General features: G+C 43.0%; 1 protein-coding gene across 5 annotated transcripts in view; it reads left to right on the forward strand.

The window, feature by feature from the left end:
* Window positions 1-18,772, forward strand: part of ACOT9 (acyl-CoA thioesterase 9) — a 525,989-nt gene that overhangs the window by 186,005 nt on the left and 321,212 nt on the right. For all 5 annotated transcript variants that reach the window (XR_015299309.1, XR_015299310.1, XM_086934544.1 and 2 more), the window contains one exon: window positions 13,041-13,131. Coding sequence is in view for 3 of the 5 variants with exons in the window: in XM_086934544.1 (XP_086790670.1) it covers window positions 13,041-13,131 (91 nt within the window). In the remaining 2 variants the exon portion in view is untranslated. The remainder of the gene's footprint in view (window positions 1-13,040; window positions 13,132-18,772) is intronic.

An 18,772-nucleotide genomic window follows, 5' to 3' on the forward strand; every position in this document is an offset into this window, starting at 1 on the left:
CGCTGGACGAATCGGAAGCGCACCAACAAGAAACAATAGCTTCAGCCAACAAGCCGAGTGGAACGAACAGCACTATTGACACCTCACGAAACCCTGGTATCGACAATGAGGCAACAAACTTAACGGTAGTCAATCTCACTACCAGAAAGCTTACGACTGATGAAGAGCAAGTCCTAAGCCTCGGACTAACCTTCTGTCCAAATAGTGAGTTGGAATACACCCAAACCAAAATAGACCTGTTCCGCTTCACTCGCAAACTGAAATTATACAAACATTTGAAATTGCGACCACATCTACAAAAGAAAGAAAACCAAGGGCGAAGAATTACAGCAACAGATGCACTGAGTGGTAAAGATCTACGCTCAGTAGAAATACTAAGTGACTTGGAATTGGAACATACACAGAACCTTGCACACCTTGATACTGCCCAAAGAGCGGAAATGCAGGGTATCGAACAAGAAAGTGAAACCAGTGGATTCAAACCAGTGTCCACTTTTGTTCCCCAATCCCCTTGGGATGCTGTAGATGTGTTCTCGGAAGCCATGAACGAGGATCTATTAAAGTACCGTAAAACCAACCATCATAACTCCCACTAGAATATTACGGATTCACAGAGACTAGCCCTAAAAACACTAACGACAGACACGAGAATTATTGTGAAGCCCTCTGATAAGGGCGGGAACGTGGTTTTAATGACTCGTGAATATTACACACAGGAAGCATTAAGGCAACTCTCAGATAAGAACTTCTACATCAAATGTACTAATGAGACCTACCAGCAAAGTATTACAGACTATGATAAACTCATTTTCAAGTGGTATGATCAACACATGCTGAGTAGAGATGAACACCTGTTCTTACGTACTAATTGCCCTATGACTCCTACTTTTTACCACCTCCCAAAACTTCACAAAAATCGTGACTGCCCACCTGGCCGCCCAATCATTTCTTCTATTGGGAGTCTCACAAAGAATATGTCTCGTTTTGTGGACCACACCCTATTTCCTTTAGTGTCTACCCTGGATTCCTATGTGCGAGACACAAAGGATTTTTTGACGAAATTGCAGAACTTGGTGTGGGAACAGGAATATCTTCTGATGGTATTAGACATCACCAGTCTCTATACAATTATTGAACACAATCATGGACTAGAGGTTGTGAAATGGGCATTAGAACAACGCCAGCTACGATTTTCTAGACACAATCTAATGATTCTAGAATTCGTAGAATTTTGTCTAAAACATAACATTTTCCTGTTTGAGGAACAACTATATATCCAGAAGTCTGGTACGGCGATGGGTACCTGCTTAGCCCCCAGCTACGCGAACTTGTTCGTGGGCTGGTGGGAGGAGCAGGTACCCAGGAGCTGCATGGTAGGAGGCAAAGAGGGAAAAGTCATCTGTTGGCATCGGTATATCGATGACCTTTTCGTTGTGTGGAAAGGCAACCTTGAAACAGCTCATGAGTACATCAATGTACTAAATAACAACAAAATCAATCTACATTTTTCGGGAACAGTAAGTCCGGTGGCAGCGGACTATCTGGACCTCAAAATATATGTAGAAGACGGACACCTCCACACAAACCTCTTCAGGAAACAAACTGCTGGCAACTCCGCACTGCATGCCAGCAGTAGCCATCCACCACAATTAATCAACAGTATCCCCTATGGGGAACTGCTGAGACTTCGCAGGAATTGTTCCAAACCATCTGATTTCGAAGCGGCTGCTTCGGAATGCATATCCCGATTTAGAGCCAGGGGGTATGGCGAGAAAATACTAAACAACACTCTCAATAGAGTCAGGAAAATAGAGAGACAGTCCCTTTTGACCAATAACTCTGAACAGGTCAATCGTAGAGGCTTGCCAGGTGAGAACAAGGGTAAGTTCAGAGTTATAACCCCCTATTCAGCAGGAGCGGAAAGCTTTAGAGCAATGCTACGGAAGAACTGGCATATTCTCTTAACTGATAGCGTGCTCAAAGAAGATCTTCCAACCCAGCCACTCCTAACCTTCAGCAAAGCTAGATCATTAGGCGACATGCTAGTGACCAGTCATCTAGAGAAAGTGCCCCAGAGAAGCAATACCTTAAGGGAGCAAAGAGGCTTTTACCCCTGCGGCCGCTGCAAAGCGTGCTCAGGCAGTAAACGTGTCCTTTCCTATGTTATAACAGAAACTGTCAGGAAAATGTACATAAATAAATTCATTACCTGCAGCACACAGTATGCCGTCTATTGCCTACAGTGCCCCTGTGGCTTACGCTATATTGGGAGCACGATTAAGGAGATCAAGCTCAGAATACTCGAGCACATGCGAGCCATCGACAAAGTAGATCAGGCCTATCCGGTGGCTCGTCACTTTGCGGAGGCCCACAATCGAGACCGGAACAAGCTTCAGTATTTCGGCCTTGATATTGTACCCCCGAACATACGTGGTGGTGACCGCCTACGCAGATTAAGGAGACTTGAGTCCCGATATATTATTGATCTCTGCACGAAACATCCCAAAGATCTGAACAGTGGGGAGGAGATGGCTTTCCATTTGGGGAAATAAACTCATCAGAGTAGAGAATAACACCTGGTAGACATTATTCCAAGATGATAGTCCATCCTAATGAACTGTAATTAGAACTTCTTATATATCATCGTATATGGAATAACTGTATACCAATGTACATAATAGCTCTGGAACTTTTGCCTGAATTTTGTCATGTATATATTAACTGTGTGAGAGACTCTTTGTATTGTTACATGACCCATAGCATTTGACTTGTTTTATAACTCTTTATTATGAATTCAAGAGACATTGTACATGCTTTGTGCTCTAGATCGAATGAATTTGCAATTTGATTGGGAGCAACATATGGGCATATTACAAGAGCCTCCTGCACATCCAGTTTCCACTGTATATAATATTGACTTTCACTACATGGGTTCCACTATGGACTTACTTTATAATTTCCATATGAAATGTGAATTATATGTTGTGAATAACTACACATGACTTTCTGCTGCTGTACGCGATGCATCTCACTCCATATATATCCCACATTCCTTTTATAAGTTACCCCTATCACATGGTTGTTGATTTGGAAGTCACTTATTCCCTTTTGTTATAGGTGGTTTGGATCATGTATTTCATATGGGGACATTAGCCGATCCACGGCTGTATGTTTTTGTCTAACTTATGACGTTTAATTTTGATACGCCACGCATGGAATAATGCGTCTGCCCATCTGTGGGCTTAACCACTTTAGTCTATCTTATGTATAATGTCATTCAGTGTTACATATATATAACACACATTACAAGATGGCCGCACCTATTCCATGCAAGGTGTAAGTCCCCTTGTTTATGTCCATGCCTTATTGAATGTGGGAGTGATCATCATCTGTTTAAAACAATGTCGGGAGTAAACACAGTGCATCACACACTGACGAAGGCAGACCGCCGAAACGCGTCTGTGTGCACCCCTCCGCTAAATAAAATCTAGCGCGTTGAAACCTTCATCCTCGAGTGCTGTCTTATTCTTTCCGGGAGTCGGAGGGATTTGGAGCGTTATATATATATATATATATATATATATATATATTAATTACCTACTTGCGGTCGCCAGTAGGTATATATCGTTAGAATTTTAAAAAATCCCATAGGAAAAAAATCCTATGTCGAATAACTTTGGCGTTTGTGGACGGAATTGGCTGAAATTTTCAGGAAAATGGCACATATTGTTTCTGAGCAGCCCCTGAAAATTTGGGGGCGTTTCGTCATGGGGGGGCTGAGAAAAAAGGGGGGTCCCAAAACGCGTTTTTAACATTGAGTTTTCCATAGGGCGGTTGGACTCACTTTTAGCTCAAACGGCTGAATGGATTTACACGAAACTTGGCAAAATTGTAGATATGGTTTGCCCGACGTGCCTTTGCTATGTCTCAATATATGTGCTCCAGAGGATTTTGAGAAATTAACGTTTTAAAAAACAGATATATCTGTGACCTGACGCGTAACGGAACTTCGCGAAGCGAAGCTGATTGGCTCTCCGGTGTCTGTCAACATTCTAAACAGTCCGGACCGGCCGCCATCTTGTCTCTCGGTAGGATCGAGAGACAAGAGGAGGAGAAAAACGAAGGGGGAATTTAATGAAAGGGGGCAAGGTAGACCCCTCTTGACCCCCTAGGAATGATGCTGGGGTTATTAAAGGGTCCCGTGAGGCAAATAAAAAAAAAATGATTTTTCGCGGTAGAAGCGCTTCCCTGTACGCGAACCGGATCGCTCACCGGTAGCGTAACGGGAGTTCGCCATTTTGTGTTTCGTTTTAATTAAATCACAAGATGGAGGAAAAACAATGTGGGAAATGGGTATAAGGGGGCACGGGAGACGTATCCTGACCCCCTAGGTTTTCTGAGGGTGGCTGAGGAGGCTCATATATGTTGATACATGTCTTCCAGCGGCTGCGCGTGAGCGGAATTTTTTTTTTGCTGCGTGACGTCTGTTAACGTTCGATTCAAAGGAAATCAGGAAGTGTTGACCGCCATTTTGTCACTGCGAGTAAATATATTGTTCATTTCAAAGCGTTGGAACATGGAAAAGGGAGAAGGTAGAGATTGTCTTGCTGCGTAGTTTTTCTCAGGGTGTGCAGTAAGGCCCCGGTTGTGCCTATACTCACGGTGGGGTCTTCGAACACTTTAGCAAATGATGATCCAAGCTGAGGCAAAGGAGGGTGTCAGTCGGGGGGGGGGGAGCAATGGTGCAGTTTTCACTTCCATGTCTATGTGTTAAAATCTGGTTTGCGATGTCAACATAATCGGCGCCACCTTGTCCCCACTCAGGCACGTACGCTCTAGCAAGCAGCAGCCATTTTGAAAGTGCTATGGCCCCTCTGCCCCTCGCCGGTCCCCAGCGCGTCTCCCTGGCGCTACGAACACCCCCCCTCTCTGACCACCCCGCTCTCTCTGTGGAAAATTAATCCGTATTGATAAATTGTCTGCGCCATTTTGCCTTTTTTCCAATGCCACTCTTTTGTCGTGCACGGCAGCCATTTTAGATGCCTTGACCAGACCCACTCTCTGTACGCCGCCGATCCTCAGCACGGCTCCCCACCCTCGCAAGCATCTCCCCCACGCACTGGTCACCCCCGCTCTCTCTCTCATGCATGGGCCATAAACCTCCCCGCATCTGCGCTGCTCTTCCCTGAGAATCACACCCCGTGCCCGCTTGACACCTCCCTTTCACCCTATTCACTACCGCACCCTCTGACACTCCTCTTTCTCTGTGTCTTATTGTCCAGGCCGGTCCCAGGCTATCACCTAGCCCTGCGGATGTAGTTTATGGCCCCAACTGTAAAGAATCACCCCTCTTCAAAGGAGTTATAATAGATCAAGGCCCCCACCCCATGAGATCCGTCACACCACACGCATTCCGGGAATCGGCGGAATGTCCTGCTGTTCCTACTATCTGATAACGATCCTATATTGTGATTGGGGAGGGGATTCTCACTGTAAGGGTGTGTGGGACCGAGCCTGAAGCGGAAGATTCCAGGGATGCCTTTCTGTACATCAAAGTCTTCACAAGAATGTGTCACGTGTAATAAAGCAATAAACCTTTGTATAAGAGGCCAGGCCTCGGAGATGTGGTCAGAGCACCTCCCGAAGACATTCTGTGTGCGTGTCCGAAATGACAGGCTCTCCTCATGAGAAATAAACCCTGTTTTTGCGTTCCAGCGCCTGTCTCTTTATTTGGTAACTATTTGCTATGGGAAATTAGAGGCGTCCTTGCGCCAACAGCCTGGGCATTCGACAGTAACTGGCTGCTTTTCCTCAATTGGCGTCCCAACGCGGGGCCCATCAGCGACATGTGGGTTCAGTAAGAGAGGTCCTGACGACGGGGTTACCGTCTAAACGATTGGAGTATACCTCCCTGGAGAGGACCCTCGTCTGGCTGCAGATTGAGTGAACTTCACCGATTCTGAACGGACCTCTCTTGAGTGACCTGCTGTCCTGACTGGGACCCCACAGGAGTGCTGTGGTAAAATTGGAGTAAGAGGACGATTGGGCGCTGGAAGGGGAAGGCGAAGAACTGTCCTCGTGGTCCGGGTAAGGTTAAGTAGGACGTTTTATACGTCTGATTGGCAGGATGGTTTTATCCACCTGATTGACTATTTGATTGATTGTTTGTATCGGAATTGTTTAAAAATACTAGTATTATTCGATTGATTGGTTCGTTTAGCCTTGGTCGCTACTTGATACATTGATCCTCTTTGGAGATTCTCTGTCTACAAACGGAGAGGAATACGAAGATTCTCTCTTCCTTTGCAGGTAGTGAAGGGTAGATAACGCGGACCTTTGTCCCCCGTTATAACCCATCGTGCCTATCTCTTTCTCACCATTTGATTGTTTGATTGTCCGAACACTGGTTGTTTGATATTAGTTCTTTGGAGGTATTCTCTGCTTACAAATAACGTGGAATAGAGATATTCCGTCTAGTCTTTGCAAGCAGTGAAAAGATAGGTAGTGCGGACCCTTGTCCCCCCTTTTGTAATCTGTCATGCCTATCTTCTCCCCACTGATTGGTAATTGGTTCTACCCGGACCATTTATTAGAGGTAGCTCGTCCGGCCCCACCGGAGGGCACCCCTAATAATGAGGACATATATATAAAATATGGATTAGCCGCGGTACCTTCCTAGCAAATTATGGCAAAACGAAAGGAATCGAACAAAATCAGTAGGCCACTGATAGGATCCTTTCTGACCCTGCTAAAACAAGAAACACCAGGAAATAGCCCTCCGGAAAAAGTATGAAACCAGGGGGAGGAGCCAAGCTTGCGGTCGGGATGGCCACGAGGTAGTTCGGCTCCGTCGCCCTCGCTGCCTAAGCATGCCTGCCCTACCACCCACCCCGCCCAATAACCGACAAACCCTATACAAATGAAAGTCTGCTGATACCCACTATCGGCGTCACCAGATTGGACTAGATCACGCACAATTGGACGATGTCTTTTTCTGGTTATACAGTAACATCTTTTTGCTCGTTGCCACATTACAAATATATAGCACTCCAACAAAGTAGTAGTATTATAACACTTTAATAACTTATAAATATATACAACGCTCCAACAAAGTAAACACGTTAAAAAAAAAACATTTTAAACAACTATTTACATGGCAGCCTGCTGCAACATCCATCTCAAAGCATTCACCGTCCGCTTGACACTGTCCCTGCCCCTCCCTTCCCGGAGTAGCAACAATGGGCTGCTTTGGGCTGTCTTTTAGTCGGCTTTGGGCTATAAAAAGCCTACAAAATCCGTTGGCCTGTGAGGCGGCGTCAGTAGCGGACCGTTGTGCGAATAGGCCGAAGGCAGCACAACGCGCCGAGATCCGGACGGCACCGAGGTGGTGTCCAGCAAGTTGCCGCACTGGTCTGGCCATCCTACAATGCTGCGCCGAAAGACGGCGTGGGGCGCCCCGGTGGGGGAGGCGGCGCAAACGGGCCTCCCCCGCCTCCCCAGGTGGAGGCTCCTCAGCTGCAGTGGGGCGCCCCTTGGCGTTTCACTCGCCATCCAGCTGAGTTGCGCCCGCTCTTGCGGCACAGTGCCTCACCCGCCATCCAGCTGAGTTGCGCCCGCTCTTGCGGCACAGTGCCTCACCCGCCATCCAGCTGAGTTGCGCCCGCTCTTGCGGCTACAGCGTCTCGCCCACCATCCAGCTGAATTGCGCCCACTCTTGCGGTGCAGCGATAGGCGGCTGCCACAGGACTCTCAAAATGGCGGCCGGCTCTTCGGATTTGGGCCTGGTCCACTAAAATGGCCCTGGGACACCTTGGAACTCGGACGCTTGCCTGCTAGGGCATGGGCCCCATTCCCGGAAGCGTCCCCTCAGCCTTGAAGATTCTACAAAAGTCACCGGGGCCCCCGACTCCCGCAGGCTTCCGGTGGGGAGCGGCTGCCATGATTGCTTGCGGAATGGCCACGACGGAGCCACGAGATGGTGGTGCTCTCATGCTGACGCCAGCTTCAGTCTGAAACATCCAGAAACACTGTAGACTACCAATTCGATCAGTTCCGGTGGAGCCCCAACGTGACCCGGTAGGGAAGAACTTTCCCTCCCCTCTTTTGACTGATGGTTCTTGTTGCCTATCTCTTCTGTTGTCATTTAACGGAACCTTTTTTGACTGCCGAAAGGGGTTCTGGTCCGACCGCTGGTTGGTGGAGACATTTTGACTATATCCTGGACCTTCCCGGCCTCGCCCAAAATGGCGCCGGTATAAATGGGACTCGCAACTCCTTGTTGTGTACTGGTTGCCCAGCCTTGATATCACGAGATACGTATGCAGTTTTGAAGCACATGGCGGGCGGGGACGAGTACTGATTGAACATTTGGACATCCCTATTGATATTAAGTTCTGATGTGTTATTGATTACTGTACTATTGAAAGTTCGAATTAACGTCACCCATGGTACTTGCCCGCAAATGTATATCTAGATAATTTTATTGTAACTGGCCCTGTCGTACTTTAATTATAAAATTTACGTCCACCGATTCCGCAACTGTTAGACACCTTAGTTCTTGCAACCTATTGGCCCGCCCGTTACGTTCTTCTACAGTGTAAATGTCCCCTCATCATATACGATTCCAGTTTGCTCCGTGGCGGGCCCACGTGATTATAGGCCCGTATTTGTATACTGACATTTTCACAATAAAGGTTTTTAAAACAAAACATGGTAGTAGTACCCAGATTGGTAAAGTTTTGAATAATAGCCACTGTTTTCGAATCAGTAAAAGGCAAGTGAAATAAAGCAGCCCGATTACATGACGGTTAAAAGGTATAATACGTAGGAATGCTGTAAAGATAAATGGTCAAGGGCTGTTGTGTTTTCCACTCCTGCAACATAAAGTGATCGATAAGAATCCGATATTCAGGCCTATCAGCCTATAACCTTAGATATACTCAGTGTAAACAGGCACTCACAGACTGTCACACATCCATGGAGTTACTCACACACCTAGTCAGTCATGCAAAGAATCAATCACATCTCCATTTCCTCAACTATACAGTTATACACACCTTACTTATTCAAACATATACTAACACATATTTACTCTCTTATACAATCCTTGATACAAGTTCACAATGATTCATACAGCCACTCTCACATTCACTGGCTCTTATGTTCAGTTATTTATATATGTCAACTCTCACATGGAGTGTGTTTTACATATGTACTTACTTTGACATGTAGAACTGAGATATCCATTCACTCACCAATATACTCATGCACACAGTCAACTGTCCATACAGCTGTTTCTACATGCACTTTTGAAGCCATACACCTAGGGAATCAACTGCTCACACATCTATGCACAGAGTTATACACCTCCCAGCCACCCACACACATATTCAGTCTCCCATACAAATACTTGGGCAACCATTCAATAACCCATATAGTTACTGATATAGCTACTGATTTAAACATGCAGCAGTTTACAGAAGAACATAAATAATGATTGCCAAATTAAGACACTTTAATCACTAACCCATGCACTCAGTGAGACACATTTAATCATTCTCTCATACAGTCAGTCATGCACCTACTAAATCATTCATCCAGACACTTATACATCCACTCATTCTTCAATATGTAAGACATATTTTAACTTTACAGAAACATACAGTCACTGGGTGTTTTCATCAGTGATGTGATCAGTGATGTCATTTGAGATGTCATCAGTGATGTCATCAGTGATGTCATTTGAGATGTCATCAGTGATGTCATCAGTGATGTCACTGACCATGTCATGAATGATGTAATATGTGACATCATTAGCAGTGGATTGCGGGTCCGCGATATATAGTTAGTGCAACTAACTATATATGGAATTTCAATGGTTTTGTGCAAATAAAATAAGGTTTTTTAAATGCTAATCCCTAACTATATATGGTCTATAACCTATGGTTTTTTCAGTGAATTTTCAAGGTTTTGTAAATGCAAATTCCTAACTATATATGGTCTATAACCTATGGTTTTTTCTGTGAATTTCATTGGTTTTTTAAAAGCTAATATCTATAGCTGTAAAATATATTCTTTATTAAGTGACGTATCACGTAGCCCGTGAGACGCCTCATGATGCATCGCATAACCGTGACGTATCGTCTCTGCAGCGCAAACCAAACCCAAAACGTAAGCGCGCCAAAACACGCTTAAAGATATATATATATTTTTTTAACCTTAATTAGACAAAATCCACATATCACAAATGTTCAAAAAACACAATATGTCGGACTCCCGTTACGCTGCCGGTTAGCTGCCCGGTTAACGTACCAGGAAGCACCTTTACCGCGAAAAATCGCATTTTTTTTTTCACCCCCCAGGGAACTTTAATAGCCCCCTCATCAATCCTAGGGGTTCAGGAGGGGTCTGCCTTACCCCTTTTAATCATTTACACCTTTTTTTTTTTCACCACTTGTCTCTCGATCCCACAGAGAGACAAGATGGCGGCCGCTCCAGACTGTTTACAATGATAACAGCCAATCAGCTTCTCCTCAGACTCCCGTTACACTGCCGGTTAGCTGCCCGGTTCGCGTACCAAGACGCGTCTCTACGGCGAAAAAAACGTAATTTTTTTTTTTTTTTTTTGGGCCCAGCGTGGCTCTATAATATCCCCTCATCAATCCTAGGGGGTAAGAAGGGGTCTACCTTGCCCCCTTTCCTTCATTTCCTCCTTTGTTTTGGCCTCCTCTTGTCTCTCGATCCTACCGAGAGACAAGATGGCGGCCGCACCGGACTGTTTAGAATGTTGACAGACACCGGAGAGCCAATCAGCTTCGCTTCGCAAAGTTCCGATAAGCGAAAAGTACGCGAACCGGATCGCTGCCCGGAGCGCTGTTACAGATATATATCTTGATTTAAACGTTAATTTCTCAAAATCCACTGAAGCACATATATTGAGACCTAGCAAAGGCACATCGGGCTAACAGTCCCTACAATTTTGCCAAGTTTCGTGCAAATCCATTCAGCCGTTCGAGCTAAAAGTGAGTCCAACCGCCCTATGGAAAACTCAATGTTAAAAACGCGTTTTGGGACCCCCCTTTTTTCTCAGCCCCCCCTTGACGAAACCCCCCCAAATTTTCAGGAGCTGCTCAGAAACAAAATGTGCCATTTTCCTGAAAATTTCAGCCGATTCCGTCCACAAACGCCAAAGTTATTAGACATAGAATTTTCAGAAATCCCATAGGGAAAAAATCCTAACTATATATACCTACTGGCGACCGCCAGTAGGTAATGTATATATATATATATATATAAATGTATGTATATATATATATATATATATATATATATATATACATATATATATATATACGTTTGACAACGTGTTCCTATGGGAATGAACATTATAAATGCACCTTTTTTTCGCTCCCCAGTTCTTTGTCCCCACTGCACGCATCACCCCCAAACTTTCCATGATAGAACCTACTTTGACACTTTTTGGGGAACATTTTGTGAAGATTGGTCAAACGACACCAAATATATATATATATATATATATATATATATATATATATATATATTTTTTTTTTCCCCCCACAAATTTTGTAACATTTTTTTCAAAGATTTCAGCTATAATACCTGTGTCCTGTTCTGCAACTCCTGCTGTTATCAACTCTTCATTTTCCGTAGAGTCCTGTTGTGGACAAAAGAAATGAAACTGCGCATCATCACAAACTTTTTCTACCTCTGCCACAATACCATGCAAAAGTGCTCTATTAATTTCTCCTAAACATAAAGCAGGAGTTTTCCCATAGTAAAGCCTCCTAACTAAAGCTGTACAGGTTACATCCTGAAATGATGAAAGGTGTTTTGGCACACTTTCTTTGATAAACAAGATAGTGGGTGTTCCTCAAATTGGTATGCTTTCTAACCTTGGAAGGATCCAATCTTAGTAAAGTACCTTTGTTATGGTTTAAACTTCACCTAGGAAAGATATGTAGAAATATTCTTAGCATATCAATGGATTGCTGTTGAATACTACACGCACTGCCACAGTTCCATTTGTATACGTGCACTGACTATGCCTTCCCTGTACCTCTTCTGCAATAACTTGTTCTACATTTCTAGATACCATCACCTCTTTCGCTATAGGAGTGCCATTTTTCATTTCATAACATCATCCTCTTTCATCAATAGCGTGAACTATATGTTATCCTGGAGATAGCTTTCTTCATTAAAGGAAAGCTCTATAGTTGAAGTATATATCCATTCTCCACTAAAGACTGTACAAAAGTTAACTTCTAGTCACAAAATGTTTCTTCTTATTTTGTCTCCTCATGTAAAACACCCTTTTGTCAAGAGTCTTCATTCTATTTACAATCAAAATGAAAAGCTTCCTCTTCAAAGTAAAGGCCTTATCAACTATTCCCTCGCCTTGTTCTGTTCCAGTGCTGCTGCTCCCCTTCTATAATTCTTCATATTTATCAGTAGATTTACAACCACTCTACTAAGAAACATTGCTGAGGCAGTTTGAATTATTTATTATTAAACGGTACAGAAAGATGGTACAGCAAGCTGTTCAAAAGTATAATCTGAATCATGGGAAGGCCATTGTACTACACAACTAAATGTTGATGTAAATTTTAAATTCAGGCTGATTCAGCAAAAAATACTGGAGCGAATATATATAGGTTTTCTTTATAGGTCAAAAAGAAAGGGCTCACCAAAGATGACGGTTGTTAAAAATTTTGTTTTTCAACATAAGCTACATTGTTTGATGAATCATTTGTATGCCCTTTATTAAAATATATTTTTGCTGATTTGTGAGTGTGAACTACAGTTCAATGGTAAGCTAATCATTTTTGTTGTAATTTTAATACGTCATGATATGAAACTAACTTCTCAGGGTGTTGTTGATTGGTAGTAGGATAATTCACTGACATTCTATAGCAACTTTGAACTTTTTGTAATAGCTTTTAGTGATAACTTATTTATAATTTCATTCAGTTCAAATGAAGGATTTTAGTAGTCATACTAATTAAACTACTTCATTCGTACAGAACTGTAAGTTTTCGGAGTCGTGTTTTGCCACCCAATTCGGTGTGGATGGAAGAAGCAAAACTGAAGGGCTTGCAGATATGCCATCCTCAGGTATTATTTAATTTTCCTAAAATTATTTAGGTTAATAACGTATTATAATGTGTTTCAAATGCTTTGCTTTAGTGATCTTTGAGATTTTTGATGCTAATTGTTGGATTGTGTGTGTGCGCTTGTCATCACATTCCAATGCTCAGGGAAGTGATGGAATGTGCTAAGACTAAGCCCCGGAACAATATGAAAAATGCTATGATCAGAAATATGCTGTGAAAGAAGTGACATTGTCTGTTGATGATTTGGTCAAAGTAAAAAGACAAAGAAGAAAGAACTGGAGTTATTACTGCTGAAATATACTTAAGTAAAGGAACCTGCAGTACGTATCATCATAACACCAAGTTCTTGTAGATTCAAAAATTTATAAAAAGTAGTATGATGCACATGTCATGTGCAAAATCTTTGGAGCTTTAGGAAACATACTTACATTTAGTATGTATAGTGCAGTACTAAAAAAAAGTGTCACAATAAATGTTTTGAGTAACAATGGCTGACTTTGCTCTTACAAAGAAGTAATTGTGTTGACTGTGAGGGGAAATGCTTAGAGCTTTTATCTCACTATTTTTTTGTTTGCATTAGTCAATACGTGATACAGAAACTGACTCTTGGTAGTACCTAATCAATGTCCATTCAATAGAATCGCTTGTGAAAGTTGAAATTAGCTTCTTCTCTTATATTGTTGACTTTGATTATTTCCCAGTACCTTATCAGTTGGTTTGTCCTCAAGTCACACTGGGATGCATGGGCGTGAAGACTTGTTTTGAAATTTGAATCATCTAAGGGACACTTCGTCCCACTCCAAGAGAAGTGGACATAACACTAAAGCAATTAAAATGTTGCTGTGATTTTGTTTTATTATAGATACCTTTTTTCCTTAGTTTCATGAATTCAAAAATTCTAGGCTTGGATAACATACTTATCCAACAAATTGCAGCACATCATCTAGCATTGCTTTACAAATAATCTTGCTTGTTAAAGCTGTGTCCCTTGTAAGATGGCCACTCTCTGGATAGCGGGTATACACTTAAATTATCTAGGCCAAAGTATAGTTAAATAAAAGCATCAGCATCTAGATATTAAACAAGTGTCAGTCTTGTTGCGCTGCTTTCAACCATCTAAATAAATGGACCATCTCTGACTCAGTCTGTCTAGAGGCCTACTGATGTGCCTACTGTGAATTCCATCTTTCTGTTGATTCAGTCAATCCCATGTACCCTGTCAAAGTTACAGAACACTTCTTTGCGAACCAGACCTTTTTCAAAAATAGCTTTGTTGTGCTACTCGCTCACCAACACCTCTTAATAAAAGTAAGTGGCAGCTTCGAAGCCTAGTATCACATCTATAATCATTCTACTTCCTTGAAAGCTCTAACTTCCTTCCATGGACTGAATCTGTGGCAGCATCTTAACTGTTCACTGCACCCACTAGGCTAGTCCACTAACCGTCACAGAGGTCACAGCCTGACCTGTGGGTGGCAGCTGTGCTGCCCTCAGTGAGACTTGCTTCAATAGCAGACAGACATAACCACTTTATTCGATTAATTAAAATCACAAAAGTACAATACAAATGGATCCATAAAAACCAATGCATATTATCAGACAATACATATGGGCTATGATAAAATTAAACATAAAAAGCGATCGCGGGCACATATATAATTCATCAGAATTAATCAAGAAATTTTAATAAAATTGCATAAAAATATAAAAATGTGGAATTTCATACAACAGGTAGCATAGGGAGTCTCTTTTTCTTAAGGCGGACCGGAGCAACTAAAAAATTAGCAACATTATAAATGTCCCAAGTGTTATTCAGCATCTGGAGGTAAAGCAATCTAGGTCTAACCTATAGGAACCCCCTATCCCTCAAAAGGGGGACCAGGAACCTCCTACAAATATCACTATAATATTTGCAAAACATCATGAATGAGAGAAATTATCACACGGACATGTGCCTAAATCCTCTGGTTTGCACCAGCTCATCAGATTACCAAGCGAGAAATGGATTAGATTAAGACGGAATCTGTTCAGGAGCCAGCGGTGAAAAGGCTTAGTTACGATTCTCAAATATTGCTCCATTAATAGTGAGGATTTTGTCAAATAATGAGCCCTGGCAGTGGGTTTCTTTAGCTCCAGCTCTTCACGTTCTGTTATCAGAATGTTCATGAATTGTAACTTAACCCATTGCACATCCTCCTTTTTAATCCTTTCAGGAGCATTAAAAAGTTCAGGGCGCCCCAGTTTCAAAAGCATAGACTTAACATAGGATAGCCATGGAATACTGCTGGCTTTATCCAAAGTGACACAGTCCCTCATAATTAAGTGATTCAGCGATAAATCTGGGTTTAGCCAGGTTTTAAGCCAACATATCAATGGAGCTATTCTCAACAGGTCAGACACATAACCCAACCCCACTTCCTGATGGATAACAAAGGTAGGGGTTGATTGAGGTACAGACAGAAGAATACGTAAAAAATCAGTTTTCTGTATTTTGAACCCCAGCCAGCTGTTTATATCCCCAAATGGCTGAACTGTACATTGCAATAGTCAAACATTTGGATCTATACATGCTAAGCATGGCTTCTAGAGGCCTTGCTCCCAAACGCTGCGCGAACCCTAATAAGCTTGACGTTGATCTTACAACTGCATGTTTTTTAGCCTTTTCTTGAGGGACCCAGGAGCATCTATCGTCAAATATGATCCCTAGGTATGTAAAAGAGGCAACCCAGTACACCTCTATTCCGTTACAAAAGAGAGTATATGTTTTTCTGTTTCTTTGGCCCATTGACATGACATGTGATTTTGCAATGTTCACTGTCAAGTCCAGAGACTTCATATAGGCCCCAAACGCATCCAAAAGCCTCTGAAGACCCAGGGCAGTACGGGCTAATAGGACAGCATCGTCCCCGTATAGGAGAACCGGAATAGTCCTTTTTCCTACACGCGGAATGTCCAAACTGTCCTGGTCTAAAGTTTTGTCTAGGGTATTAATATATACAGTAAAAAGTGTTGGGGTCAATATACATCCCTGGCCGATACCTCTGCCCGATTTAAAGTGCCTGGTGCATTTACCATCCTGGGTTACCCTGACTGACGCTGAGAGATCCCTATGCAAATCTGCCAAAAAATGAACCAGAGGAGGATCAAGACCCCTATCAAGTAAAATAGTCCACAGCTTTGATCTGTTCATCAGATCAAACGCTGAACTAAGAGCCATAAAAGCCATTTATAAAGAACCCTTTTTTTGCTATGGTGTATTTACTTATTGTTATGTTATGTTAACAATCTTTTATAGAGCTCACGTACACCCAGAGGTTTCATGGCGCTAAAACTAGCAGATGCCGGTGAAGGACTGGGTTATTTAAGACCCAGCGGTGCCAGGGGACAACACCTGAAACCTTCGTGGGTAACCTGTTCCGGCGTACAAATAACAGAGACACGGGACACTTCCTTCGGCGTCAAAGATTCGAGGTTTATTTACTGCAGGGAACACAGAAGTCACGTGAAGTACATAGCATGCAGGTTCGCGGAGCTGATTCAATTTGCTACTGTGGATCGCTCCTTTTTATACAGTTTTCTCTCATAGGTTAACATGGTACACAAAGGTTTACAACTTGGTTCCCATCATAATCCCCGAGAGGGGTCGCTTTGATGTATTCAAGGTCCGGAACATAAGTGCAGAAACATTCGGTGGTTTCCAACTGTAAAAACCCATCTTCCCACCATTAGTACATTCCAATCTGCAGTAAACAGATCGAAGAGGGAACAAGGACAGGTGCAGAGGAAGGCAGAAACAGTGGGGAGATCGGAAAGGGTGTAAAAGAGGTGGTATCGGGAAACACGAACTGCAGGCATCAAAGGGACGTGCCTAATGAGATGCACGGCTAAGACAATAGACCGGCACGGCAAGATGAGCCTCGAGCGGGGCCATCTGCCTTACAGTATCATCCCCCTCATCATAAAGACACTTTCAAAGGAAACGTGTCTTCCGCAAGAGTCTTGGGAATCCCAGGGTCGCGAAGCGGACAGCGTCCGTTCGCTGGCTACTTGAGGGCAAGAAACAAAATGGATGCCGTATCTAAGATGGAACCCGTGGGTACAGATAGATAAACCCACAAAACAAACGAACGGTTTAAGTTAGTACAGCGAAACTGCGTATACCCACTAAACTCATCATTTGCGGTTCATAGATACCAGACTCGACCATATTCGTGCGAGTTGAAAACACCACTTACGATCGTCACGGAACGTCAGACGCTCCTTTTGCCCTCATGTAGGCAAGCACTAGTCAGAATCATACTCGATATTCATCAGACCATCTAGATGTTGCTGTAACATAGCTCTGTCCAACCGAGCTCCTTTGGTAACAGGCGGCTGTCTTATACACGTCGTAGCACAGAGGCCACATAAGGCAGGACCACACTGCACACAAAGGCAACACGTGAACAGAAACGCCACAACAACTCCGATGATCATCAGAATCTTCCAACCCCAAGTCGACAACAATAGCCCAGAATCTTGAACTGTTCTTTTAAACTTCCACTGATAAAAGCGCATTCCAGGCCTCTTCCTTAATCTCCCTTTTTCGTGCATAAACCACAGACTTGTACTCCTTCCTTAAGATGGCTATTGCATCCCTGTCTCGAGGAGACTTTTTTAGGGCTTGAAACAAATTTCGATGGGCCCGTGAACAGTTGGTTTCAAACCACCTTTCACCCATGTTGAGACTAGGTTTTGTTATCACAGTCAGATCAGAGGCTATCTGGCCGCAGATACCTTCAAAAGCATGAAGAAACTCAGCCCTAGGGGTCTTAAAGTCTACACATTTAGCAGTATTTACTTTGGCCTTCTCACGAAGGTCCGCAACAAAGTATTACGGGATTACCTTGGACCATTTGGGTCTCCTACCCTGGGCAGTTGGTACCAAGCAGTTAGCTTTGGTTTTCTTTCCAACTGTTCTTATTAGGCCACAACCTTTGTCAAGCTCTAAAATAACGGGGTTATTATCACTGAAGGTAGACAACAAAGCATGATAAAACATTACCTTAGCTAACAGCGAGGGGAACATAAATATATAATCAATGACAGTGTCCCTCGCCTTATCTTTGAACGTAGGGACCCGATCAGTACGATCATTAAAACCAGGTTCAAAGAGGTCAGCTCCAGCCAGGAAGTCCTCCAGGGCCTCCCCCTGATACGTGTGTTCAAAATGGGGTATGACTAAGTGATCAGGCCCTAGATGATCAACAACTTGACACATAAGGTTACACAAATATATATTAAAATCACCCATAAGTATGATATGATAAAAAGTAGTTTGTTTTAGCCTGTAGTCCTCCAAAAAGCATTTCAAGTAAATTAAATGTTGATTTATAAAATCACTTTCACCCGAATTATAAAAATTAACAAATAATGTTTAATGATAATTGGGTGTAGTTAGTTCCACTAATAGAAGATTATGGGAATCCGCCTCCAACCTCTTTAGAGACCCTTTTATTTTTAATGTAAAAAGGTGCATAAGGCCTCCCTTAGATCTACCTGCCAAGGCAGAGTGATCAGATAAGAAGTAAGTCTTAAACCCGTCCAGCCAAAAATTGCTCTCCTTGTCCCAAGTTTCCTGTAGGCCAATTATATCATATAGT

The sequence above is a fragment of the Lissotriton vulgaris genome, chromosome 8 (assembly GCF_964263255.1).
Source record: "Lissotriton vulgaris chromosome 8, aLisVul1.2, whole genome shotgun sequence".
Taxonomy (NCBI): Eukaryota; Metazoa; Chordata; class Amphibia; order Caudata; family Salamandridae; genus Lissotriton; species Lissotriton vulgaris.